Below are 27,804 nucleotides of genomic sequence, written 5' to 3'. Positions count from 1 at the left end.
TCCAGTGATAAAGACGATGATGATGATGATGATGATGATGATGAAGATGCACTGTGTTGTGAGAATAGGCTGAGACCATCATCCATCCATCCTAAAGTCTGTCCCAGCTGTTGTGTGTGTGTGTAGGGGGGTTTAATTACAATTAATTCTAATCAGTTAACTCTTACATCCCCAAAAGTTATCGCCAATCTAACCATAACCCTACTATCGTGTGATATGGGTTAATATAATGTTAAGTCACCAGTCAGTCTCTGAAGGACGAGGATATTCAGTGTTTTTGTCAATAAAAAATATGCCTGATAAGCCCTTTCACTGTAATTTTTGTATAAAACAATAAAAATAAGCCCTGAAAGAAAAAAATAAGCTGCTCAGAAATAAATTCATGTCAAACCAACATTATATAATCATGTGACAATTGCAGTGGCAAGTAATTGGGCAAAAGCAGGATGATGTCATGCTGTTGTGACACACAGAAAGAAGGAGGAAGCCACCTGAAAAAGAGGAATAAGAAGGAAATAAGGAGCCAGGAAATGCAAGAGGATCTATTCTGTCTCTTTTGTTCAGTGCTTTTTTCTGTCCTGTTGTAATATTTCACGAATGTGACAGCGACAAACACAGTGGCTCCTGATTTCCTTGCACCTGACTCTCTCTGAGATGATGTTTGCACACTTAAAGTCATGTTTCAGATGTGGAGGAAAACAGACTCAGCAGACACTGAACACTGAATGAAGAGGTTCTGGTTCTAGTAGTGAGAAGGTGGTACATGATATATAAAGACACAAGTTTTATTTGTTTTGGACCTTTGGGTGATGATGGAGGGGTTCATGTAGAACAAAGCAGTCTGAAAAATGGAGCCAAGCCTTAAGTGCTGCCTATCTGATCCAGACTTTTACGTCCTTTCTGGTTTTTGTTTGTTTGTTTAGTATCTCCTGTTATGGGCTTTTATTTTGTGTTTTATACTATTTTGTGGACACTTCCTGCTCCCAGTGAAAGGTGTCAGTAAATGTGGGAGCTGTGACATCACACAATTGTGATAAAGTATTGTGTGGTATCATCTATCTCTCTCTCACACACACACACACAAACACACACATTTACACATTAAAAACACGCTGCTCTCTCTCTCATCATTCTTCTTCACCCTCCTTACCCCCCACCCCCACCCACCCTTCAGCAATAGGGGGAGGAGCCAGCAGAGTAAGGATGCTGTCAGGTTGCTGTGGTTTCAGCCTCTCGTTTCTTGTGGCGACCATCGTCAGGGATGTGTGTGTGTGAGGGTGAAGGGTGTGTGAGTGTGACTGTGTGTGTGTGTGTGTGTGTGTGTGTGTGTGTGTGTGTGTGTGTGTGTGTGTGTGCATTTGAGTGGTGGTTATTGCAACTGTAAGGATATATGAATGAAGAAAGGCGAAGAGGAAGGAAAGGAAGGACGGGGGAGGAAAGTGGCATTGAAGGGTGGATCTGGATTAACGTCGATGCAGACAAAAAAATCTGTCATTTCCTCTGAGCTGCAGAGATCTGAGAGGACAACAGAAGCCTCATCACTCCATCTTTGTTCCTGCAGAGGGAGGACTGAAGGAGGGAAGGAAGGAGTCGAGGACCAAAAGGGGGAAAGAAAGGAGGACTGAAACAAGGAAAAAATAATAGGAAGCAGGGAAGGAAATAGGATCGAATCAGGGAAGGAGGGAGAGTAGGAGGAAGAGGGAGTCTGAGTCCTTGCTGGTCATCAGGTAAGGCTCCTCATTCAGCTTCAGTGTCATCTTCCTTCATCTCTTCGGTGTTTCTGTTTGTCTCCGAGCTGCTGCTGTTCCCACTGACAGTGTTCAAAATATCCAGTTTCTTCACATCCTTCTCGCCTTTCTGTGAAACCTGAAACGGCAGCATTTTACTTCAATATGGCTGCCATGTTGGGGTTAGAGTAAGGGAAAACTTCATTTGATTTGCTTTTATTTTGAAGGGGACGTCTGTCAGTCATGAGTAAACAGTGTAAAAACAAAGGTGAACACACCTAAGAAGACAAGGTCAAAGTTCAGATTGGAAGTGATTCTGTGTAAACCGTGTGTGTGTGTGTGTGTGTGTGTGTGTGTGTGTGTGTGTGTGGGAAGGTTCATGCCTAAGTCAAAGAGATACAGCCAAAGACATACTTATCATATTCTTACCCCTGTTTTCTCCCACTATCAGAGAGTTGCTCATTAAGCAGTTATTCTTGCTGTGGATACATCACTGTGTTTCACCTGTGATGGACTACTGACCTGTCCAGGTGTATCCCACCTATACTGGAATAGGCACCACCCCACATGTTCCAAAGTAGGCTAAGGAGTTAAGGATAATGCGTGGAAGGATGGATACATATATGTTAATGGATGGACAGATGGATGGATGGATGGATGGGTGCTTTAGACAGAATTAGTGGATAGAGGCTATAAAATAAAAAACTGGAATAAACTCAACCTTCAGGGTGGTGTTCCCACAGAAATAAATAGGTGGAGCAGCACCGTTATCAACTAAAAACACTCAGTGCTGAACAGTGCCTGTTGTACTGTAGGTAACATGACTTCACTACCATCTGACAGCAGAACAGTTCCTGTTTTGAGCTTCCTGCTGTGAGGAGTATGGTATTCCTGTTTCCTCCAACAAACACATGCTGGTTACGTTAACCTGTGAGCCAGAAGGAGTGTGTGGTGGGTCAGAATCTGTAATGAAGCTGTATGTGTTAATGTGGGTGGTGGTGTAAAGGACTGAGTAGTCAGTAAACCTCTCAGGAGGCTGCTACAACTCAGAGTGTGAAGCAGCTCCACCTTGACAGATCCTAAAGGGGAGACCCTGAGTAGCAAATCCGAATCTTTCCCCTCATCCTCTCCTCGTGTCTCCTCTCTCACCCGCTTACAGGATGCATTACATCATTCTCCTGTGAGAGATGCTGCTGTTGCTAGGTTACTGCCAGCTGACTCCCTGTTCCATTTTTAGATGGATGCTGAGAAACAGAGAGGTGGGGGAGGGGATCAATATGGCGAGATGAATTCAAAGCAGTACTTTATTTAAAAGTCAGAGAAACAAATATGAAGCCTTCATGATAAAGATGAATAAAAGTGAGCCACGTTCCTCATATTCAGATGATTACTTTAATAAATTCATACAATACAATACAAATTTATTTATATAGCTCATTTAAAAACCAACGGTATACCAAAGTGCTTCACAATAAAACAGCAGGTTAAAACATGAATAATATTGTTACAGCTGGGGACCTAAGGACACCGGAAGACACACAGAAATGACACGGAGAAAGCAGGGCAGGGAAACGCTGATTAACATTGAGTTACACAGAGTAATGCAGACGACGCAACGAGGAACACAGGCAGAGACACACCATAAATACACACAAGGTAATGAGGGAATGACACACAGGAGGGGGGCACAGCTGAACCTAATTAGACACAACGAGACACAAACCTTCAAAGTAAAACAGGAAACGCACAGACTGTTTTACAACACAAACTCAGGGACACGAACAGAGCACAGAGGGAAGACACAGGTAGGGCTGATAAACACTGAAGCACTAAACACAAAAACCAAACCTAAGAACTAATACAAAATCAGAATTAACACAAAACACAAGGTGATGCCAAAAGGAAACACAAAACGCTGGGTCAAAATGACCCAGGATCATGACAAATATAAGACCAATAACAAAGTACTGAATATGCTAACAGGTCAATGGCACTAATTACACAAGAATAAAAGTGAATATCAAATCAAACTTGCTAAAAACAGACAGGTTTTAAGTAGAAGAACAAAATAATTACATTTCAAAGATCATATAAAACCTTGGCTGGTTGAAATGAAATGTATCCTGGAATACTTGATGAAGCAGAGACGAGAACACGTGTTTGTCGACAGTGAACTCTCACTCTGTATTTGAAAATAAAAAACGAAGATGTCTGATCTGAACGATTAGAGCTAAAAGTCACTGCTAATGATACTGCTGCTGTTCAGATCCAGATAGCTTTATGCAGCTTACCCACACAACCTACCCACATGGTCAACGTCACTAATATAATCACTAATCGCAAATACTGTTGCATGTCAAGGCAGAGATCAACAAGCAATAAGTTCAAGGAAAAATGTATACATTAATAAAATAGCAAAAAACAATTCTTCGTTACGAATAAACAGCTGTTTATTTTATTGTTTGTGCACGACACCTCAAAGAGGACTACATTATCAGCATTCCCCGGTGTCCGGACATTCACAGGTGGGAATCCAAAGACCTAGCTGTGCAGAAGAGAGATGACTAAAACAGAAATCAGTCACAATAATCCAGAAATGTGTTGTTTTTTTGTGGGCAGGCTAACATCACCTGAACTGTCTTGCTTCTGCTCTGAGGCTTCCTGGTTGAACTGAACAAGATGTGAGCAGATGTTACACGAGCCAGCGTTGCTGCTTTCCAGCTTCTAACCAGTCTTAAGGTGGAATTCATGAGTTATACTAAGAATCTTTGGCTTACACTCAGAATGATGATTGACCTTTGATCTAACGAGTGGCCCTGCACCATTCAAACATGATCTGCACTGCCAACAGGAACAAACACTGTGAACTGATTTTCTCTGCTCTTCCTCTCAGGTCATTAGGGAGTCATGACATCACAGGAGGAGGGATCTTCATTCAGGAGGTTTTTCCAATACGTGGAGGACAGTGGACTTCGAATATACGATGGTCTGGTGATCCAAAACGCCTCCGACATTGCTAGAGAGAGCGACCGCATTCGCAACCAGACCAATTGGACCTACCTGCATGAAAAACACCAGAAAAAAAGACGGCAGGAAGAAAGCATCAAGAGGTAGAAAGCATCAAACCTTAAAATGAGACCATGTTGTTTCCTGTAAACTCATCTAAACCGCAATAGAAAACTCTTAAGCACACAGACCTCATATGGGCTTAGATACGGTATACTTCTGGTAAACTGGATGTCTGTGTAGGTACTCAGTCATCCAGGTGATGGTAATCTAAGGAACTTGAAACCAACTGGACTTCTTTAAGTTTTATAAAAGAAGTTTAATTAGGTCTGAGAGAGAGAGAGAGATATTTAGGACATTTTTTTAGTGTTTTAAATGTAAATAAGAGTTTAACACATCACCACTTCAGAAACATTATGAGTGTCTTGTATTTGTTTTACAAGCTGTTGTGTTATCGGACAGTCACACTAACATGATCTCCCTTTGGTGCAACCAGGATTGGTGAGGATGTTGCCGCGGCCTCGGATGGGGCGTACTCTGGGAAACACTTCAGGATGGGTTTCATGACGATGCCAGCTCCACAGGACCGATTGCCCCCAGCCAACCAGGGCTTCACCGTCAGATCGCAGTCCCTCCACTCAGTGGGCGGAGGAGAAGATGACTCCAGCAGCAGCCGCAAACAACCCCCACCCAAACCTAAGAGAGATCCCAACACCAAATTGAGCAGCAGCTCCGAAACTGTGGATGGGGGTGGAGTTACAAGAAGAGACCACCAAGACACCAAAGAGAAGCTAGAACAGGCTGAAGGTGAGTCATTAAAACCACATGTCTCACATGGTGGAGATCTGGGCACCAAATTAGATCTGCATGTTCAGGACTGATGTTCAGGTGATGGCCACAACAAGGTCTCATTATAAACATTGTTCATGACCTCCTATTGGTCCATGTGGCGTTGTTAAGGATGCTGCCGTGGCCTCAGATGGAAATTATTCGTAAGGAGAGGTTCAATGTGTTTCACTTCACCTGACTTTATTATTAAAGAAGTGTGTGAAGCCTTTTCTTAGACCTTTAAATGAAGACACTGTAGGGATCAGAATCGAGAACCAGTTCTCTAGAAGAACCAGTTCCTAGTAGTTGAATTCTTTGGAATTGTTCAGCTGCTTGTCTCTTGATCCCACCGATCAATTCTTGCACTTGCGCTACAATCAGGTGATTTCAGTTGTAGGAGGAGGAAAAGAGTAGGGCAGTTTACAGCATGCATATGAACAGAACTTTTGTTTTTATTGCATTAAAGGACATGAACATGATGGTAAAGTGCAAACTGCATCCAGGACAGAAACAGCTACACTGTGTTGCTAACACAATCTCAGCTCTTTGCAAACACCTGCACAGACAGAACAACACTGCAGCCAAGTGAGCCGTTATTTTGGGGCTGCGGTGAAGCCAGCTGCCAGTGAACTTCATCAGGTAACAAACGGATGAGCAGTCAGGCTGCAGCCTTCGTTTTTACCTGTTATTTGTTTTGTTTTTTAATATAGTTATATTGCGCCAAATCCCAACAACAGTTGCCTCAATGTGCTTTATATTGTAAGGTAAAGACAATAATAGTAATAATAGACAATAAGGGTTTTTATCTTTGTTTTGTGCTGTCAGCTTTGTGTTCTTACCTAAATACTAAGAGAACGATCATATGTGTGTCCTCTTTAGGTTAGAGATCTCTGTTGGTGTGTAGCTGTAGCTATAGGTTAATATTGCTAAATGGTGATCATGAGACTCCAAAAATCAGAGTCCTGGCCTGACAAGGTAGCTCTTCTGTGTTGTGCCATTCTCTTAGCCAGAGGTTTGGTTTCCCCGATGTATAAATCCTGCCAATCCTCCTGGCACTTAACGACGTACACTATGTTACTCTGTTTGTGTCGGGGGACCTGATCCTTGGGGTGGACCAATTTTTGGCACAGCGTGTTTTGGGATTTAAAACAAAACGCTACATCCAGATGAACAGAATCAACTTTTGGAGATTTACTTACCTAGATGATTGAGCATGCATCAAGACATGATCATGATCATTTTACTGAGAAATGCAATAGTATTAGTAATAGTAGAATTCCTTGCCCCCTGACCTCAGAAACATCACTTCTTGCCCCCTTTTTAAGTCCACCTATTCAAGATAGCTTACTCTGTATAACTTCCCCATGCTCTTAAACTTTGTGTTATTATTGTGTTCATTTCCTGTTTTTATGCTTGTCTTATTTGTTCTGTACAGTGTCCTTGGGTGTTTTGAAAGGCGCTTTTGTTATGGTCCTAAGTCTGGTGACTCAGTGTTTTGTGTTTCTTTATTATGATCTTGTTTATTCTGATTGTGTTTTCCATTAGGATTTGCCAGGTTTCGTTAGGTTTCTGTTCTGTGCCTGCCCTAGTCCCACTTTTCTGTTTTCCTTGATGTCCATGATGTTATTATGTGTGCTCATGAGTCTGTGTCTGTTAAGTTCTGTGTCTCGTCAGTTTATTCAGCGTCAGCCGTCTCTCCCAGCTGTTTCTTCTTAGCTCTGTTTACCTCTTGTATTTAGTGTCTGCCTCCTGCCCTGCTCGTTGTTGCGTTGCACCCTCACTTTCACTGTGTGTTCTGTTTGCCAGCCTGCCTGCCTGATTAGTTTGTTCTTTATTCTCAGTTTAGTTAGTTTTTTGTTCAGTTGCTTTCCAGCAATAAAGCTGAATATTTTGAGTTACGTTTGCCTCCGTGAGTCCTGTATTTTGGGTCCTCTCTTCCTGCCTGCACACAGTCATGACAGCTTTTACATGAAATGTATTATTATTATTAGTAGTAGTAATGTAACCAGTATTGTAAAGAATTACTTACTCCTGGGAGTAATTAAGTTATGTACTGCATTCATTTTAAGAATTACTTTTTTCAGTAATGACCCCGACATGGATCGCAACAAAGAGCAGAAATACCTCCAACATGCACAGTATGTCATTCATGTGCATGAATGTAATGTCTTTGATATGCTGCTTAGAGATGGTGGTGACTTTCATAATGGAGTCAATGAAAACCAAGAAGTAATATCGATAATAGAATCCGATTCGCTAAATTCTTATCAATTCCCATCCCTAAGACTATATTGAAAAGCAGAAGATATTTTTATTGTATCCGTCTGAAGTAATTCTAGTTCTTCTGTCAGTAAGATGACTGAAAAAATGACTGCCCTTGAATTTGAAGTTTAAATAGTTCTCTAAGGAATTTGTAGCTTTCAGAAGGTATGGAAGAAGTGTTGTGACAGTTGTTCGCTCTCTGTCTGCAGCTCAATGTTTCCTGCACTCTGAAGATGCCTCCAAGAAGATGCCTCCACCTAAACCCAAAAGGAATCCCAATACTCAGCTCAGCACCTCCTTTGATGAGTGCTACATCCGTAACCATGGCAACAAGAAGTCTTCCTTGCAGTGGGACAAATCTTCATCCCAAAGTCAGAGTCCAGCATCCAGGGACACAGACGAAGAGGAGCCAGTTTACATTGAGATGGTGGGAAACATCCTGCGAGGGCTGAAAGGTCAGGAAGCAGAGGAGGACGACCAGAATGAATCGGTGTACGAGGAGATGAAGTACCCAATGCTGGAAGACTTTCTGCAGGACACAAATGCTGCCATCATTGACCCTGAAGCTTGGTCATCCCGCGGCTCACTCTGTGACATTCCTCCACCTTTCCCAAATCTCCTGACTCACCGCCCACCACTGCTCATCTTCCCACCTGCCCCCGCTCAGTGCTCCCCAAACTCAGATGAGTCCCCCCTCACCCCTTTGGACGTCACACGCCTCCCCATGTTAGAAAACGTCTCCTACAGCAAGTCGGGCAGTGTTGAACAGCCGCAGAGCTCCACTCACTACCGCAAAGAACGAGACCGGGACATGCCCTCCACTCATACCATCACATCTTCTGGTCGCTCCTCAGCTCCACCTCTCCCCTCCAGCCTTTACAAGTCATCCAGCACCACACACGGTGGTCACGGTTACCCCCGCAGCCAATCAGCATGCCCATCTCCTGTCAGCATGGGACGCTCGCTAACACCTCTGAGCCTGAAGAGGCCACCACCGTATGACACCCTGATGGCAGGAGGAAGTATGCCTCGCTCTTCATCTTCATCTTCATCATCTTCACACAGGGCAGGTGAAGGAGGGGCTAAACTCAGTAACTCCTCCTCCACACATGGGTCCATGCAGAACATGTCCGTGAGGTCACAGACTCCAACAAGTCCACTAGACGAACTCAACAACCTGTTTGCATCAGGTAGACAGGTGATGAAGAGGGGATCAGGAGGGAGGAAGAGCAGGGAGGGTGAAGGTAAGAGAGTTGCAGAGTATTGCATCAACACCATATTATACTACCTGATGCACATCAAGGACAAGGTTTGGTTTTTGGGGGTGCTGGGGGACTACAAGTCAGAGCAAGTAAACCTGAGGTCACATTCACAATAATGGCCCAATCCTTTAACAATGCAAACTTTAAACCTTAATACAATTTCAGCAGGTGAGACAAATAACCCTCCACCATGCAGTTGTTATGTAGGGGGGTATTATCCACAGAGACCAAACCAGCTTGTGTGTCTGGCTGTAAACATGTTTGTTTCTGCTGTGAAATTTTAACATGGAAATCTATGGGGACTGACTCACTGCTGGAGCCCCCGCTGGATGTATGAGGAACTGTAAGTTTAAGGATTTGAGCCTTGGCTTAATTTTAGTCCCAGAGGTTGATGACTGGTTGCTATTACCCAATGGTGCTCATCCACACGTCTGAACGAAAAGTATATTAAACAGTTTTACAAGCTGTTGTGTAACACTGATTACACACTGCGGTTTGTTATCTCAAATACAAAGCAAAACCCAGTCAAACTATGTTCATTATACAAATTAAGTTCAGCACGTTGAAGTGTCCAGTTTATCTCCCACTCTAAAACTGTAAAAGACGATAGAAAAACAGTGTTTAGCTTAGTGTTTAGCTTGTGCGTCTTTATTTACACTAGATAGACTGGATATGTAAAGCGCTTTGGGGTCCTTAGGGACTAGTAAAGCGCTATATAAAATACAGGCCATTTACCATTTATTTACACTAACACCCGCCAGCTTTCCTGAATGCCTCCTCAGTCTCTAATGGTCTTTGGGTCAGCTGCTGAGAAATATAATAAGTATAATAAATAAATATAAGGACAGCTGAATCTGATAAATTGACTAAGAATAAAAAAAATCACTCATTTGTAGTCAAATATGAGAGAATACTCAAAAAGTTGTCATTACTGCATTCGGTCTCCAGAGAGACTCTCCAGGGAGACTGTGTTGCCATGGTGACAACAGTCAGTTTACTTCAGCTCAATTAGAATCAAAATTGAACCTTCAGTTTAAGTCCACAAGATGTTTTTTTGTCTATATCATTGATTTACAATATTTAAACACCATATACAGTTGTGTATGTGGTTTAACCAATGTGTATACATTTTCACAGTAAAATATGTGAGTACAGCTACTGTTACCCAGATCTGCTGAAATAGTGAATGTATTTAGCCAATTTTACCTTCAACTGCACTGGAAAAACACTGCTAAAACTTTAATTGTCTAATTCTATTGTATTGGGTATGATGGCATTAAATTAACAGAATATATGAACAACAGACAGTGACTATAGTTATTTTCTGCTAACAGTATCTTAATTTTTTACAAATTTACAGCACCTAAATCTTCTAATGTACTGGTAGACAACCTACCAATGCATTAGGCATTTAGTTAGTTTTATCTGGGTGTACTGATAGCATAGAGTTTTATTTTTTAACAGCTTCCCTTTAAGAAGTACATCTCAGTCTTCTGTACTGCGATATCTCCATGGTGCAGCTAGGGCATCACATATTTCACATTAGAAAAATCACACAGCACACCAGCAAACAAAATGTCACAAAAGACATATTGATAATTTCCCCCACACACCAGGCATTGTGGAACTGGCTTGGTTTGTCCACAGTTTACCTTCTTTGCTTTCTTCTGACCACAGCTCATGCTAGGGCCTTCATCTGGGTTGGGGTTTTCTCCAAGACCCAGGTCAGACAGATTACTTTTTCTTTATTTTTTAAAATATTTATCTTTGCTATTAGGCACTGCATTGTTTTACTCACAGCATGAGTATTATGTAATTTCTTCTTCGTCCTCTTCTGTTTTACGGGCAGTTGGCAACCAATTTATTTGGGGAGGTACTTGCACTGCCCTCTAGTGGAAGTTATATTCTTGGATTTGTTGGATTTAATGGTTTTGATTCTCATTAATGTTTTCTGTTTATGTTATAGTCTTAGTTTATAGTCCTTAGTTTTCTGTTACTTTGCCTTCCCCGTGTTCCACATCTAGTTACTCTTGTCTCTGTGCTCCATGTTCTCCCTGTCTTCTCTGTCTGCCGTGTCTCCTTGTATAGTTGGTGTTTCCATGTCTTATATTTCCTGTTTTACTTTGAAATTCTTGTGTCCTGTGTTTCAGTTTTGCTTCCTCGCCGTTTTGTTCATGGGCTGCATCCTCCTGAGGACCCGGGTCCTCAGAAGGTCGGGTAGGCTGGAAGTAAACGGCTGTGGAATTGGACGGTCTATCTTTCTGATTAGCGTCACCGCTGTCTCGGTGGAGTTTAATAAACTCGGCCGTCTGCTCCTTGCTATCTAAAGTATAACAGGACACTGGAGTGAACTCTCGACTGTCTCATACTTCTGTTTAATCAGTTTTCTGTTTGACGTTTATTCAGCTGTGTGAAAACCACTCAAGGGATTAATAAAGTTTTATTTCATCTTACTTTAATCTCAGCCAAACCGATTTACTCACGAACAAATAAAACACTGAAAAAAGCCAAATAATAAAAATTTAGGTTGTCTAAGTGACTTATATATTACGTTTAACCTGAGTAGCGAAAGTCCGCGGTGATCTGAAAATGATGTGCCGGGAGTTGTGCCGTTCTCGGCGGCTTCAGTGACCCTCGAGCTCCCGGCTAGCTATCGAGCTGGTGGGTAACAGACGTCTCCAAAAACGTCGAAGCACTTTTGCAAATAAGTGATATCTTGATAAACCGAGCAGATATTTGAAGTTTACACAGCTACATTTTTCGCCTGAAAATATGTTAAAAGTTTATTTTGTGACCCAGAAAGATTAATAACAGTAATTTTAAAACTTAGTAGCGGCCGCCATTGTTGGAAACTGGAGTTTGGCTGGGCCGCGCTATGAATTCTGGGATATGGTGGGCCACGAAGGACACATCTGACCCATCCTTCAAATTCGGGGAAAAGGAGGACGGCTGCACTCGGAGGAGTCTACGAATTTGGACAGCCTTCGGCGCGTTGCTGTGATGAAATTGGCCTACAAATGCGGCCTCAGGAGGAAGCAGCCCATGAATTTGGATCAGAACCAGATCAGGATCATAGATCTGGAGCAAATCAGTTCTTGTATCAGCTCATCTGGCCAGGATTCACTTTGGATCTGTTTATTGTGGCTTGTTGCCGTTTGTTGTGGTCAGCAGTCCAGAGCTGACAACAACAACAACTACTGAGTATAAGTTAACATTGTACCTTCTAATGTCTGGTTAGAGTGTCTGAAAAATCACACTTTTTCTCTGATAAACAGTTTAATTAAATTCTCGCACCTCATGAGAGTTTATTTACAAAGTGTTGGAGCTCCACTTCAAAGAAAGTTTTAATGCCTAATGACAGCTAACAGTGGAAAAAACAGCAGTTACTGTCAAAAAATTCACCTTGTGACATGGACGGTTCTCACTTGGAATATTGAACACTTGATATAACACTGACCGTGAGCAGTACAGCCACTGCGCAGTAGTCCAACACAGTGGTTTACTATGCATTTTCATGCAACATTTGAATAACACAAAATTAATAGTTTCATAATATGAAAATACTAGTGATGTCAGCGTTAATCTCATTAAAATGACGCTAACTCCATAACCGCATTAACGTGGCAACACTCTGTTAGCGAGTTAGCGCATTAGCGCCCCGTGTGCCCCGTGCGTGGAGTGTGTGTAGATACTCTGTTTTCCAGTGTCTCCAGAAGTGGTCTGCTAGGTGCTGGACTTGCTGCCATTGCTGCTTGTAGAGATCCTTCTCTGTAAACTTCCCCGGTGGAGGTGGTGCGCTTGCCTTTTGTGTAAGGAGCATAGCCGGGCTAGTATTTCAAGTGAGTCTGCATCTGAAGAGACAGGAACTACAGGCCTGGAGTTAATAATAGTTGTTACTTCTGCCATTAAAGTGCGCAGTACTTCGTGTGTGAGATGGGAACAATCTGTGCGCATTAGCATAGAGTCCAGGATCCTCCTTGCAACTCCAATCGTGCATTCCCATGCGCCACCAGAGTGCAGTTGTATTCACCGGCTCCAGATAGCAAAGAAGAAGAATAGACAGTTAATGAAAACATCCATGGACTCAATCACTTCTATGTGAACAGCACGAGTACTTAGACAAGTAAATAGCACTGCCCAGCGCTTATTGTAGGCTAGTCCTCCTTTTGTGCGCCTTCCAACTACATTCCAAGGCCCAAAGACATCCAGGCCTCTGTAAGTAAAGGGGGAAGAACTACTAAGTTGTTCCTCTGGCAATTGCGACATCTTCTAGCGCTCAGTTCTGCCTCGCAGCTTCCGACAAATGACACATCCATGAATAACACTGCCTATGCATCTTTTGCCACCTATCAGCCATATTCCAGCCGCTCGAATCGCACCCTCAGAGAAACTAGCTGTCTGCACAGAGCGAATAATAACACTCCTTGCCTTGGACAACTGTGGCTTTGAACACTGATGCCATCCTTTGCATTCCTTAGCAATTTGGGTCATGGACTGAGCAATATGAATAAGTGTGGCAACTGGTCATTGCAAAGAGTTCCATGAAAAAAATTTCTCAAACCTTTCTGGAGCGAGTTTCTTTTCCTCTTTCTTACTGGCACAGCAAGTGACTCGTGGCCAGATCGCTTTATCTGAGTCTGGTTCAACAACACTGAAGATGTCTTGCTTTTGTATTGTTCATACAAGATTGCTGGTCCAGACAGCTGGTTCGTATTAGTAAGCTGAGAGGCTTGGATTGATCTTGACGCATGATCTGCTGGATTATGTTCTGTGGGCACATATCGCCTGTCATGTCTGCAGTGGCAGACGAGTGGAGGTTGAAAGTAGGACCCAAGATGCAGGAAGTGTCAGATACAGGTGAACTTTATTAAACCGGTAAGTAAAACAAACAAAAACGTAGCAGGCAAGAAACAGAAGCTAAGGAACCTATACTGGGAGAAGTCCAGAAACAAACCAAAACAGACCACAAAATCAAAAACGCAGGAACACAAGAAAACCGAGCCAACAAACAGTTCAGGGGGCTGACCCAGAGGCCAACAGCGCAGGAATCCCAAACAGTTAAATTCAGGAGGCCGACCGTGCGAAAAGCCGCAGGTGGTGGCGCTGCAGGCGACAGCATGGGAGCTAGCGTGGGAGCTGCAGGTGGTGGCGCTGCAGGCAACAGCATGAGGGCCGCAGGTGGTGGCGCTGCATGCTGGACGGGCCCCTCAGACCCTCCAGCGGAGGCTGACGAAGGCTGGATGGGCCCTTCGGACCCTCCAGCAGAGACAGGCACAAAAGCAGCAGGCACGAGGTCCTGTGACAGACACGAATGTGACTGAAGCTGCGCAGGGCACTGACTCTGCCCAAGCAGTGCTAACAAGATGCACTTCTAAGTAAAACAAACAAAAACGTAGCAGGCAAGAAACAGAAGCTAAGGAACCTATACTGGGAAAAACTAAGAAAACACCGACCTGAAACGGGGATGGGGGAGACGCAGGGAGATAACAGAATGAGGCAGGGAAAGAACACAGGTGAACCAGCAACGCACACAAGAAAACACAGGGCTTAAATACACACAGGGAAATCAGGGAATGGGAGACAGAAGGGAGACACGGCTGGGATTAATTTTTGCTGAGGAGACGGATGGCTTGTGGAAAAAAGCTGTTGCACAGTCTGGATGTGTGTGCCCAAATGCTTCGGTACCTTTTTCCAGATGGCAGGAGTGTGAAGAGTGTGTGAGAGGGGTGTGTCCGATCAGCCACAATGCTGGTGGCTTTGCGAATGCATCGTGTGGTGTAGATGTCCTCAATAGAGGGGAGAGAGACCCCGATGATCTTCTCTGCTGTTCCCACTATCCGCTGTAGGGTCTTGCGGTCTGATATGGCACAGTTTCCAAACCAGACAGTGATGCAGCCGCTCAGGATGTTCTCGATAGTTCCTCTATAGAAGGTGGTCAGGATCGGTGGTGGAAGCCGAGCCTTTCTCAGTCTTCTCAGAAAGAAAAGACGCTGTTGGGCTTTCTTGTGCAGGGAGCTGGTGTTGAGGGACCAGCCGAGGTCCTTCCCCAGGAATTTGGTGCTGTCGACGATCTTCACAGAGGAGCCGTTGATGCTCAGCGGTGAGTGGTCGCCTCGTGTCCTCCTAAAGTCAACAACCATCTCTTTTGTCTTGTCAACCTTCGTTATGGCGGTATGCAAATTGCAGTGGGTCCAGTGAGGGGGGCAGCAGATTCTTGATGTGTCTCATGACGAGCCGCTCGAAGCACTTCATGATGGTGGGTGTAAGTGGAACAAGGACGGTAGTCGTTGAGACAGGACACAGAAAACTTCTTGGGCACAGGGACGATGGTGGTGGCCTTGAGGCACGTGGGAACGACGGCACTGCTCAGAGAGATGTTGAAGATGTCGGTGAGAACATCTGCCAGCTGATCAGCACATTCTCTGAGCACTCTGCCTGGGATGTTGTCTGGTCCAGCAGCTTTACGTGGGTTGACTCTGCGTAGAGTTTTCCTCACCTCAGCTGTAGTGAGACACAGGACCTGGTCGTTCGGAGGAGGGGTGGTCTTCCTCGCCGCCACGTCGTTCTGCCTGTCGAACCGAGCGTAGAAGTTGTTCAGCGCATCTGGGAGGGAGCCGTCACTGTCACAGGCAGGTGATGTCATCCTGTAGTTAGTAATGGCTTGTAAGCCCTGCCACATGCGCTGTGTGTCGCCGCTGTCCTTGAAGTGGTTGTGGATTCTCTGGGCGTGTGCGCGCTTCGCCTCTCTGATGGCCTAAGAAAGTTCGGCCCTAGCTCTTCTAAGTGCCACCTTATCTCCCTCTTTGAAGGCAGAGTCTCGGGTCCTTAGAAGTGCACGCACTTCCACAGTAATCCACGGTTTCTGGTTGGGTCGTGAGATGATGGTCTTGAAGACAGTGATGTCATCGGTGCACTTGTTGATGTAGCTGGACACTGATGATGTGTACTCCTCCAAGTCAGTGAAGTCGCTGTAAGTTGCAGCCTCCCTAAACATGTTCCAGTCAGTGCTCTCGAAGCAGTCCTGAAGAGCAGAGATGGGTCCTGCTGGCCAGGTTTTCACCTGCTTCAGAACCGGTTTTGATCGCCTGACGAGTGGTCTGTATGCTGGAATTAGCATAACAGAGATGTGGTCTGAGTAGCCGAGGTGGGGGCGGGGCTCTGCCCGATATGCGCCGGGATGTTTGTGTAAACAAGATCCAGCGTGTTTTCCCCTCTCGTTGCAAAGTCCACATACTGATGGAATCTAGGAAGCACTGACTTGAGATTTGCATGGTTGAAATCTCCAGCAACAATAAACAGTCCATCCGGGTATGTATTTTGCAGTTCACTGATCTTTGTATACAGTTCCCATAGCGCTTCCTTAGCATTAGCGCTAGGTGGAATGTACACTCCGATAATGAAAACAGTGGTGAATTCCTGTGGTAAATAAAAAGGTCTGCATCTAACAGTCACAAACTCCACCAGCGATGAGCAATAACTAGAAACTAGCACAGAGTTCCTGCACCATTTCTCGTTGATGTAAACACACAAGCCGCCACCGCGAGTCTTACCGCACAGAGCTGCATTTCTGTCGGCGCGAAACGAGGCCAGCCCGTTTAGTTCCTCACGATTGTCTGAAATGTCATTGCTTTCAAGCAGTGTTGGCAGTGTGAGGCTGATACCACCATTATGTGCCTCAACCTGATAGCCATTCGCTCTTCTTCCAGATCTCTCTAATGCCAGCACATGTCTTCAAGGTGTAGGGGAATGCATCACCTTGAATTTTGAACAGGTCAAAAAATCCTGTCCTTGCTAATGATCTGTTACTCTGGTTGTCGAGCATATCATTATCATCATCGTCAGTGGTCCTAGCCTGTTTGGCGCCCCGGGCGAACACTCCCTCTGGCGCCGCCCCCCCCCCCCTCCCCACACACACACACACACACACACACACACACACACACACACACACACATAAAACATATTAAGGATTATACATTAACATAAAACTGTTGTCAGAACCATACTGAATTTTGCCAGAGAAACACACATATGAAGAGAGAGAGAGAGTATGCATTGTATCCAAATGGCTACCAAACAGCCGTCATAATTCGTCATACAATGAGAGCAGGACAAATCAACAACTGACACTGACTAATTAATATTAAAATCTGTAACATAATGTATTGTTTGGAGTTTAGTCTGTTACTGTTACTATGTTTACCATTTATTTTTGGAGCAACTGTAACCCACATCATTTCCTTAGGGATTAATAAAGTGTTCTGATTCTGATTGGTTCAGGATGACCTGCCATTATCCAATCACACATCTTCTTACCTGCATCTGTTGCTCGTTTCTCCTCCTCTTCTTTTCCCTTTTTTCTAAACTGAGCACCTGATGGCTTTGAGCTTTTCTTGTCCATCTTCCACTGGTTTTAATGTTGCACTCCAGTATGAACACAAATAATGGAGGACTCGAGGATCACCACAACATAACCTAACAGACCTACACCTTAGTTCACTGATTCACTTTGTCTAAGGTTTATTTCTGGGATTTCACACAACCCAGGATTCAAATCATGAATCCATGATGGGCTTGGATTTACAACATTATGAATGAAATGTGCTCTATTTGGAAGCAGCAGGTCTCCCTCCCCTTTCGACGGGTTGCGTGAGACTTTAAATCATCAAACTGTAAATTATAAACTGTAAATCTTTGTTGATCCCTTTACCCCGAGTCGTAAAGTGTATATTTATTTTCTTACTCTTCTTATATTTATTGTTTGTTTACTTGCACTGCTGTAACTGGAGCCTCGTCGTCTCGTCTCTCTATATACTGGACTGTAAGTAGCGGAGATGACAATAAAGTTTACTTTGACTTCAGCAGCGCGCAGGTGCACCGAGGGCTCTCACGCTCTCGCGCTCACTTTTCTCATATAGAGTTTCAAAAAAACATCGGTGCAAATTATAAGTCTCTATCATGATGTCTGGTGTTTTCGTGTTTGTCGTTTTGTTTTTATTTTGCAAGTTGATTATTAGACGCTGCTCCAGCCAGCCAGAGAATCCCCCGCCGCCCCGCCCTCTCCTCCCTGTGCTGCAAGCAGCAGGCGCACCTTGCAAACGGAGGGCGCCCTTACTCCCAGCAAATGGGCGACAGAAAACCGAACGGTGCCTATGCCATTCCCAATATGCGCTGGCTGATGTCGGGGCAGCAGGAGTACGAGCAATTTTTTATTTTTTATTTTTTTTGCCGATGCCCGTGATGCCACCCCGGGCAACCGCCCGTGTTGCCCGTATCAAAAACTGTTACTGATCATCGTTTATATAGCACTTTAAAAACACAGCAGGCAGACCAAAGTGCTGAACAACACAAAAACAAAGAAAAGCAAAACATAGTAGGGATGTCAGTTTCCCGCATAGTTTAAAGTCAGGAAATTAAAATAGGTTTTCAATCTCGACTTAAAGACCTGCACTGAAGACACTTGTCTAATATGAAAGGGAAGGTTGTTCCAAAGCATCGGAGCCGCAATTGAGAAAGCTCGATCTCCTCCGAGTTTCAGCCGCGACTTAGGGACTGACAACAGCAATTGATCAGCTGAATGGAGCGAGCGAGTAGAAGTATGAGGCTTCAACAAATCGGATAAATATACAGGGGCCAGACCGTTTAAAGATTTAAAAACCAATAAAAGGACTTTAAAACTGATCCTAAAAACAATAGGAAGCCAATGGAGTGAAGCCAGAACCAGAGGGATGCGGTCAAATTTCCTTCTACCAGTTAAAAAAAATGTGCCGCTGCATTTTGCACTAATTGCAAGCATGACAGGGTGCCCAACCTGGAAGTTTTCCATTAAATAAGGCCTGCAGACGAGCGGTGAGCGGTAGCTAACATTCTTTAATCCAAACACACAAAGAACAGAAAACCAAGCTTGTGGAGAGCCTACATGACCGCGGGACAGGTCAGCAGAGTCTCCCTGAGCCCAGCATGGCTCTCAGTTAAACACCTTCTCCAGGAACAAAAGGCAGTACACAGCTGTTTCACACCTTGAGGTTCACACTCCCTTGCTGCCTCCCAGAGTCCTCGAAGAGACAAAAGACTCTTCCTGTGGAGTTCCTGTTTCCCCCAACATCCTTACTACTCCCCCACCATTTGTCTAACTGTATGAGTGTGAACATGTTTAAATCCAGTGGCACCAAGGTATCATACAATAAAATAATGTGATTAATACATAAGTAAAAGAAATTCCTATACAATCCCACCCTTTGATTCTTAAATCAAGAATCACATTAATACCAGAATTTCTTTCCTGACATTGCGTATGTCACATCAACATTATTATTCAGAATCAGAATCAGAATCAGAATACTTTATTGATCCCTGGGGGAAATTATTTTTTGTTACAGTGCTCCATTTTTCACTTAAAGGAGTTTCACACTGTGTATCCTCACTTCACTGCTCTCCCACCACCCTTTGTTCATCTTTAATCTTCCCCGCAATCTAAGCTCTCACATGCAAATGGCAACAACAATGATACAGAGGAAAGGTCTTCTCCAGAGTGTCAAAGTACTTTGCATGGCAGAGTGAAACAGCATTAGGTGGTCATTCTCAGTCACAGTCATGGCTCCTGGTGTCTGTGCCATTTTCAGAGTCATAATTCCAACGCTGGTCTCCCTCTGCGCTGTCACCTTTGGAGCTTGGCATGCTCTCTTCATCCCTCGATTTCTGTTCTAACGCGGCTGTAGAGAGCAGAGCAAGTCGTACACTCCTGTAGTCTTCCTCCACGTCCACGTAGAAACTCTTTTATTTTATTTTAAGATTTTGCTGTTCAAAATCTTCTCGTGACAATCCTTTGGAAGCCCAGTGGTGCAGCCCACTGTCGTTTGTCTGCTGTCCTGCAGATGGTTCCTGCTTCTCACTGGTCCTGTTGAAGCGTTCTCTCCCGGTCATGGTCTGCATCTGCACCTCACTCAATCCTTCCATATCCTTCATGTCACGGTCTCTGCAATTTAAAAATGAAAACTTCCCTGGAAAAACCCTCTTTTGCCCTCTGTCAGCTTAGCACAATTAGACACGCACAATAAAGTTGTGCATTATCTCTTACAAATTCCCAGGGATTCTCCCCTGGAGTAGCTTCACTCCAGGCCCCGTCTTAAGAAAAAGTAAAACATTAGCCAGTGGTGTGTCCTGCTGTAAATCATGTGATCACATGATCACATGATTTACGGTAGAGTATCACTTCCTGTTCCTGCTCAAACACAGTGGTGTTTCTGAGTAGCTTATTTGCTTAGCAATTTAATTAACAACTTTTAAATACATTCTTTTTCATAGTATAATCTTCACGTGCTTCATCCGAAGCACACTTTCTGTGTACTCACTACCTAATTTATAGCCAAAGTATTCACTCACTGTCTCTGTACTGTTTCGCTAGCTTAGCTTAGCTCGTAGCCGACTCGTTAGCACCATGGCTACTTCACCTGTCCCTCCTGCACTTTCTTGCTCATTGTGTCAGATGTTTAGTTACTCCTCGGCCTCCTTTAGCAGTAATGATATCTGTAACAAATGTAGCATATTTGCAGCTCTGGAGGCCAGGATTACTGAATTGGAGACTCGGCTTCGCACCCTTCATTCACCCGTAGCTAGCCAGGCCCCTGTAGCTGGTGCAGCCGAAGATAGCGTAGGCCCCGCTAGCTGTTCCCCGGCAGACCCCAAGCAGCTGGGGAAAGAGGGCGGCTGGGTCACGGTGAGGAGGAAGCATAGTCCTAAACAGAAGCCCCAGGTACACCACCAACCCATTCATGTGTCTAACCGTTTTTCCCCACTCGGCAACACACCCGCCGGGGGTCAAACTCTGGTAATTGGTGATTCTGTTCTCAGACATGTGAAGCTAGAGACACCGGCAACCAGAGGTGTGGACTCGAGTCACATGACTTGGACTCGAGTCAGACTCGAGTCATTAATTTTATGACTTTAGACTTGACTTGAAAAAATGTTCTCAGACTTGTGACTTGACTTGGACTTTTACACCAATGACTTGGGACTTGAATTGGACTTGAACCTGTTTACTTGAAAAGACTTGATATTTTACCCCAAATATAAAATTTAACATGCATATTATATAGAGATTGAAAATGTGACGTCATTCTCGGGTAGAACCGCAAAGGATTCTGGGAACTCGTGGCAAGCGGTACTAGCGCACGCAGGCTTTCAATTAAAATCAGTTATACAGCAATAAAAAGAAACACAAAAATGTCAAGAAGCTGTTGTATCATTAACTGCAATAGCCGGTCGCATGACAGCCACGGGAAGCCGACGGGTAAAGAGATCGGTTGTTATCGGATTATGTCGTTGAAGAGAAATTGTTCAAGCCATGTTTCCGAAGTAACAAAGACGCGACGGATGGCCTGGATTGCAGCCATTCAAAGACCAAATATAACGTCCCAGAACACTCCAGCTCACAGGTTAGTCTGCTCCAAGCATTTACACGAAGGTCAGTGTTTTTTAGTAGTTAATACCTCATTTTCATAACATAATTAGTGATATAGGTTACAAGCAAGTCTGGCGCTGAACAGAAATGGTCGCGCTATGCTCCTTTATTTATTGTGCATAAATAGTGAATTGTCCTGACACAATATTGCGTTTCGCTTCTGTTATTATGGTACATTGACAAGAACATATACTTTTATTCACAGGATAAAACAGGTTTTTTGTATCACTAATTGCCCAGTACGATTACAGCATACAATATTATTGTCACTGCTACATTTCTGTGATGGGTACCAGAAATTATTTCCACTACTAATTAATTACCGTTGAGCTCAAAGGTCCTATTAATAAACGGTTAAGGAATGTGTATTTATGATGACGATTTGTGAGACTGGTAAACTTATGATACGTACGATGGTCTTTCGTTCTACACGGTGCATTTCAAGGTCCTGCACCCATCTGTCGGTAAACTGTACCTGGGCTTGTTGCAGTGACCTGAAGTTACTAAACTTCATGAGTGTATGCACTCACTCCAAGAACCGTATGATTATAAATATGCATATAAATATGCTAAGATGAGATAGCTGACTTCATCTAACTAGCAAATGTTGTCCAGGCTACGTTGGTGATACAGTTTTTTTAATGTGTATGATATTTTTGTCATGCGATTTTAAAGCCGGTCCTACAACCGCATCCAAGAATAACATGCAGCTTATCTCAGAACTGTCGGTGAAAATTATTCTTGGAGCTAAGTTTAATTGAGCTGCATTTTAAAGAGGTGCAATTTCACAATTTGTGTATATTTTCTAAGTTCACTATTTTGTCATGTGTTGAGAAAAACACAGATTTTAAAATTACATGGTCTAATATTTACATTTAGCATATAACTGCAACATTATTTTTTCGTTTTGTTTTTTTTAAAGACTCGAAAGGACTTGAAATTCAAAGTTTCAGACTTGTGACTTGACTCGGACTTTTACACCAGTGACTTGAGACTCGACTCTGACTTGCCTGACATTACTTGAGACTTGACTTGAGACTTGAGGATAAAGACTTGAGACTTACTTGAGACTTGCAAAACAATGACTTGGTCCCACCTCTGCCGGCAACCATAGTCAATTGTCTTCCAGGGGCCAGAGCAGGCGACATTGAAGGAAATTTAAAACTGCTGGCTAAGGGTAAACGTAAATTCAGTAAGATCATAATTCACGTCGGCAGTAATGACACCCGGTTACGCCAATCGGAGGTCACTAAAATCAATATGGAATCGGTGTGCAACTTTGCCAAAACAATGTCAGACTCTGTAGTTTTCTCTGGTCCCCTCCCCAATCAGACCAGGAGTGACATGTTTAGCTGCATGTTCTCCTTAAATTGCTGGCTGTCTGAGTGGTGTCCCAGAAACGATGTGGGCTTCATAGATAATTGGCAAACCTTCTGGAGGAAACCTGGTCTTGTTAGGAGAGACGGCATCCATCCCACTTTGGATGGAGCAGCTCTCATTTCTAGAAATATGGACAAATTTATTAAACCCCCCAAAATATGACTATCCAGAGTTGGGACCAGGAAGCAGAGTTGCAGTCTTACACGTCTCTCTGCAGCTTCTCTCCTCCTGCTACCCCCCCAAAAACCCATCTCCATAGAGACTGTGTCAGCTCCCAAACAGACAAAAAACAAACTAAAAACCAGCAACAAACAACTTAAACATAAACAATTACAAAGAAAGAACAATACAGTATCCACATCTGAACCAAAGAGTAAAACAGTGAAATGTGGATTATTAAATATTAGGTCTCTCTCCTCCAAGTCTCTGTTAGTACATGACTTAATAATTGATCAACAAATTGATTTACTCTGCCTTACAGAAACCTGGTTGCAGCAGGATGATTATGTTAGTTTAAATGAATCAACACCCCCGAGTCATTCTAACTACCAGAAATCTCGAAGCACAGGCCGAGGGGGAGGTGTGGCAGCAATTTTTCACACCAGCCTATTAATTAATGAAAGACCAAGACAGACTTTTAATTCATTTGAAAGCCTGATGCTTAACATTGTCCACCCCAGCTGTGAAACTCTGAAACCAGTCTTACTTGTTATCATCTATCGTCCACCTGGGCCTTACACAGAGTTTCTGTCTGATTTCTCAGACTTTATATCTAATTTAGTTCTGAGCTCAGATAAAATAATTATTGTGGGTGATTTTAACATCCATGTAGATGCTAAAAATGACAGCCTCAACATGGCATTTAATCTGTTATTAGACTCAATTGGTTTCTCTCAAAATGTAAAAGAACCCACCCACCACTTTAATCACACTCTAGATCTTGTTTTAACATATGGCATAGAAACTGAACATTTAACAGTGTTTCCTGAAAACCCTCTCCTGTCTGATCATTTCCTGATAACATTTACATTTACAATAATTGATTACACAGCGGTGGAGAGTAGACTTTATCAAAGTAGATGTCTTTCTGAAAGCACTGTAACTAAGTTTAAGAAGAAAGTGTACTTTATTGGTCCCCGTGGGGAAAATCCCTCTCTGCATTTAACCCATTCACTCAGTGAAGCAGTGGGCAGCCACTGGGCGCCCAGGGAGCAGTGTGTAGGGACGGTACCTTGCTCAGGGGTACCTCAGGGTAGCTGTTCAGGGGAATCGAACCCCCGACCTTCCGATCATGGGGCCACCACTCTACCTACTGAGCTACCCCTGCCCAGGTTAAGAACATAATCCACCCACTGTTATCATCTTCAATGCCCTGTACCAACACAGAGCAGAGCAGCTATCTGAACGCTACCCCAACAGAAGTCGATCATCTTGTTAATAATTTTACCTCCTCACTACGTACGACTCTGGATACTGTAGCTCCTGTGAAAACTAAGGTCTCTAATCAGAAGTACCTGACTCCGTGGTAAAATTCTCAAACACGTACCCTAAAGCAGATGACTCGTAATCTGGAGAGGAAATGGCGTGTCACAAATTTAGAGGATCATCATTTAGCCTGGAGAAATAGTTTGCTGCTTTATAAGAAAGCCCTCCGCAAAGCCAGAACATCTTACTATTCATCACTGATTGAAGAAAATAAGACCAACCCCAGGTTTCTCTTCAGCACTGACAAAAAGTCAGAGCTCTTGTGAGCCAACAATCCCTTTAACGTTAACTATTAATGACTTCATGAACTTCTTCACAAATAAAATTTTTATCATTAGAGAAAAAATTACCAGTAATCATCCCACAGATGTAATATTATCTACAGCTACTCTTAGTACCATTGATGTTAAGTTAGACTCTTTTTCTCTAATTGATCTTTCTGAGTTAACTTCAATAATTACTTCCTCCAAGCCATCAACGTGTCTTTTAGACCCCATTCCTACAAAACTGCTCAAAGAAGTCCTGCCATTAATTAATTCTTCGATCTTAAATATGATCAACCTATCTCTAATGATCGGCTATGTACCACAGGCCTTCAAGCTGGCTGTAGTTAAACCTTTACTCAAAAAGCATCTCTAGACCCAGCAGTCTTAGCTAATTATAGGCCAATCTCCAACCTTCCTTTATATCAAACATCCTTGAAAGAGTAGTTGTCAAACAGCTAACAGATCATCTGCAGAGGAATGGTTTATTTGAAGAGTTTCAGTCAGGTTTCAGAGCTCATCACAGCACAGAAACAGCTTTTGCAACAGATCTTCTTATGGCCTCTGACAGTGGACTCATCTCTGTGCTTGTCCTGCTAGACCTTAGTGCAGCATTCGATACTGTCGACCATAATATCCTATTAGAGCGATTAGAACATGCTGTAGGTATTACAGGTACTGCACTGCAGTGGTTTGTATCATATCTATCTAATAGACTCCAGTTTGTGCATGTAAATGGAGAGTCCTCTTCACACACTGAGGTTAATTATGGAGTTCCACAGGGTTCAGTGCTAGGACCAATTCTGTTTACATTATACATGCTTCCCTTAGGCAGCATCATTAGAAGACATAGCATACATTTTCACTGCTATGCAGATGACACCCAGCTCTATCTGTCCATGAAGCCAGATAAATTACACCAATGAGTTAAACTGCAGGAATGTCTTAAAGACATAAAGACCTGGATGGCCGCTAACTTTCTGCTTCTTAATTCAGAAAAAACTGAGGTTATTGTACTCGGCCCTGAAAAGCCTAGAAATATGGTATCTAAGCAGATTCTTACTCTGGATGGCATTACCTTGGCCTCCAGTAACGCTGTGAGGAACCTTGGAGTCATTTTTGACCAGGACATGTCTTTCAACGCACATATTAAACAAATATGTAAGACTGCGTTCTTCCATTTGCGCAACATCTCTAAAATTAGAAATATCCTGTCTCAGAGTGACGCTGAAAAACTAGTTCATGCATTTATTACTTCCAGGCTGGACTACTGTAATTCATTATTATCAGGATGTCCAAAAAACTCACTGAAAAGCCTTCAACTAATCCAAAATGCTGCAGCAAGAGTCCTGACAGGGACTAGAAAGAGAGAGCAGATTTCTCCTGTTTTGGCTTCCCTTCATTGGCTTCCTTTTAAGTCCAGAATTGAATTCAAAATCCTGCTCCTCACATACAAGGTCTTAAATAATCAGGCCCCATCTTATCTTAATGACCTTGTAGTACCATATCACCCTATTAGAGCGCTTCGCTCTCGCTCTGCAGGCCTACTTGTTGTTCCTAGAGTATTTAAAAGTAGAATGGGAGGCAGAGCCTTCAGTTTTCAGGCCCCTCTTCTGTGGAACCAGCTTCCAGTTTGGATTCAGGAGACAGACACTATCTCTACTTTCAAGATTAGGCTTCAAACTTTCCTTTTTGCTAAAGCATATAGTTAGGGCTGGACCAGGTGACCCTGAATCCTCCCTTAGTTATGCTGCAATAGACATAGGCTGCCGGGGGATTCCCATGATGCATTGAGTTTTTCCTTCCCAGTCACCTTTCTCACTCACTATGTATTAACAGACCTCTCTGCATTGAATCATATCTGTTATTAACCTCTGTCTCTCTTCCACAGCATGTCTTTTATCCTGTCTTCCTTCTCTCACCCCAACCGGTCGCAGCAGATGGCCACCCCTCCCTGAGCCTGGTTCTGCCGGAGGTTTCTTCCTGTTAAAAGGGAGTTTTTCCTTCCCACTGTTGCCAAAGTGCTTGCTCATAGGGGGTCATATGATTGTTGGGTTTTTCTCTGTATCTATGAAGCGCCTTGAGGCGACTTATGTTGTGATTTGGTGCTATATAAATAAAATTGAATTGAATTGAATTGAATTGATTAGATCCCACGATTAACCCTCGGCTGTGGAAAAAGTGATGTAGATGTTAGCGCAGCGCATCTGTATGCACACTTTCTCACAGTGACCTCTGCACTGTAAACAATACAAGGTCTTGAATAACACACTGCTAGTAAATTCACAAAGACACAGAAAGTGGCATTTAAAAGGTTAAGTCAGCACGACCCAAAAGCCCATGCAACCTGTTGCTGCCACATTTCTGCTCCTGTAAAAAGAAACATACATACATCCACCCTTTTGTCACTCTGGGTGCAGGTGCAATCTTGCATACTGGTGTCAAGTCAGTCAAGCTTTTGTCAGTCCAGTCAGTCCCCATTTTTTATTTGCTGACAGTAGAACCTCTCGTGACGCAATAAGTTTCTACTGCCAGCAATGACGCCATTTCAAAAAAGAAATAAGAATTTAGACTGGATCACCTCGCTGAATCCTTTTTTGACAGGGACTTGTTTTCTGATTGTCCCAAATAAGTGGCTTTCTCCTGAGCCCATTTTAATTTTGGAGAAGCTCACTTGCGATTGATCAACATGTTGTGTAGCGCTTTCGATTCCGATCTTGCAGGCCTGCTTGAAAAAGAGAAAATTGCCAAAACAAAATTCTGCACTGTTAAAATAAAAATATGAAGGCCTCTTTTTAGAAGTTGTCTAAGCGTACTCTCTTAGAATGATAGATCAAAACTGGCAGGTTCAAAGTGGTACCAAAGGAAAATGCATCAGTAAATCTCCAAAACTTTCATCCACCAGTCACACCTCACACAACAACAATATTCTATTAGATGATGAGTTTTGTGGGGATAGGTTAATTGATTAATCCAAATTGTCACTAGGAGTGAATGTGAGTGTGAATGGTTGTCTGTCCCTGTGTGTTAGCCCTGCGACAGACTGGCGACCTGTCCAGGGTGTACCCCGCCTTTCGCCCTATGACAGCTGGGATAGGCTCCAGCGCCCCCCGCGACCCTGAAAAGGATAA

At 43.4% G+C, this 27,804-nt stretch overlaps 1 protein-coding gene across 2 annotated transcripts in view; it reads left to right on the top strand.

Moving 5' to 3' along the window:
- Positions 1–1,208: 1,208 nt before the first annotated feature.
- Positions 1,209–27,804, top strand: part of nyap2a (neuronal tyrosine-phosphorylated phosphoinositide-3-kinase adaptor 2a) — an 81,402-nt gene continuing 54,806 nt past the window's right edge. The window contains exons 1-5 of one of the 2 annotated variants that reach the window (XM_086262645.1): positions 1,209–1,727; positions 4,347–4,466; positions 4,621–4,837; positions 5,230–5,540; positions 8,033–9,067. In XM_086262645.1, the coding sequence (XP_086118771.1) occupies positions 4,635–4,837; positions 5,230–5,540; positions 8,033–9,067 (1,549 nt within the window). In that variant the 5' untranslated portion in view covers positions 1,209–1,727; positions 4,347–4,466; positions 4,621–4,634. The remainder of the gene's footprint in view (positions 1,728–4,346; positions 4,467–4,620; positions 4,838–5,229; positions 5,541–8,032; positions 9,068–27,804) is intronic. The other variant, XM_086262644.1, reaches the window with a different exon arrangement.

This window comes from Aulonocara sp. 'chitande type north' Nkhata Bay, linkage group LG14 (genome assembly GCF_057382095.1).
Source record: "Aulonocara sp. 'chitande type north' Nkhata Bay isolate Kocher_YH1m ecotype deep benthic linkage group LG14, A_spYH_male_GT1.1, whole genome shotgun sequence".
Classification (NCBI taxonomy): Eukaryota; Metazoa; Chordata; class Actinopteri; order Cichliformes; family Cichlidae; genus Aulonocara; species Aulonocara sp. 'chitande type north' Nkhata Bay.
Note: the sequence above shows the minus strand (reverse complement) of the source record. Positions and strands in the feature narration are given on the sequence as shown.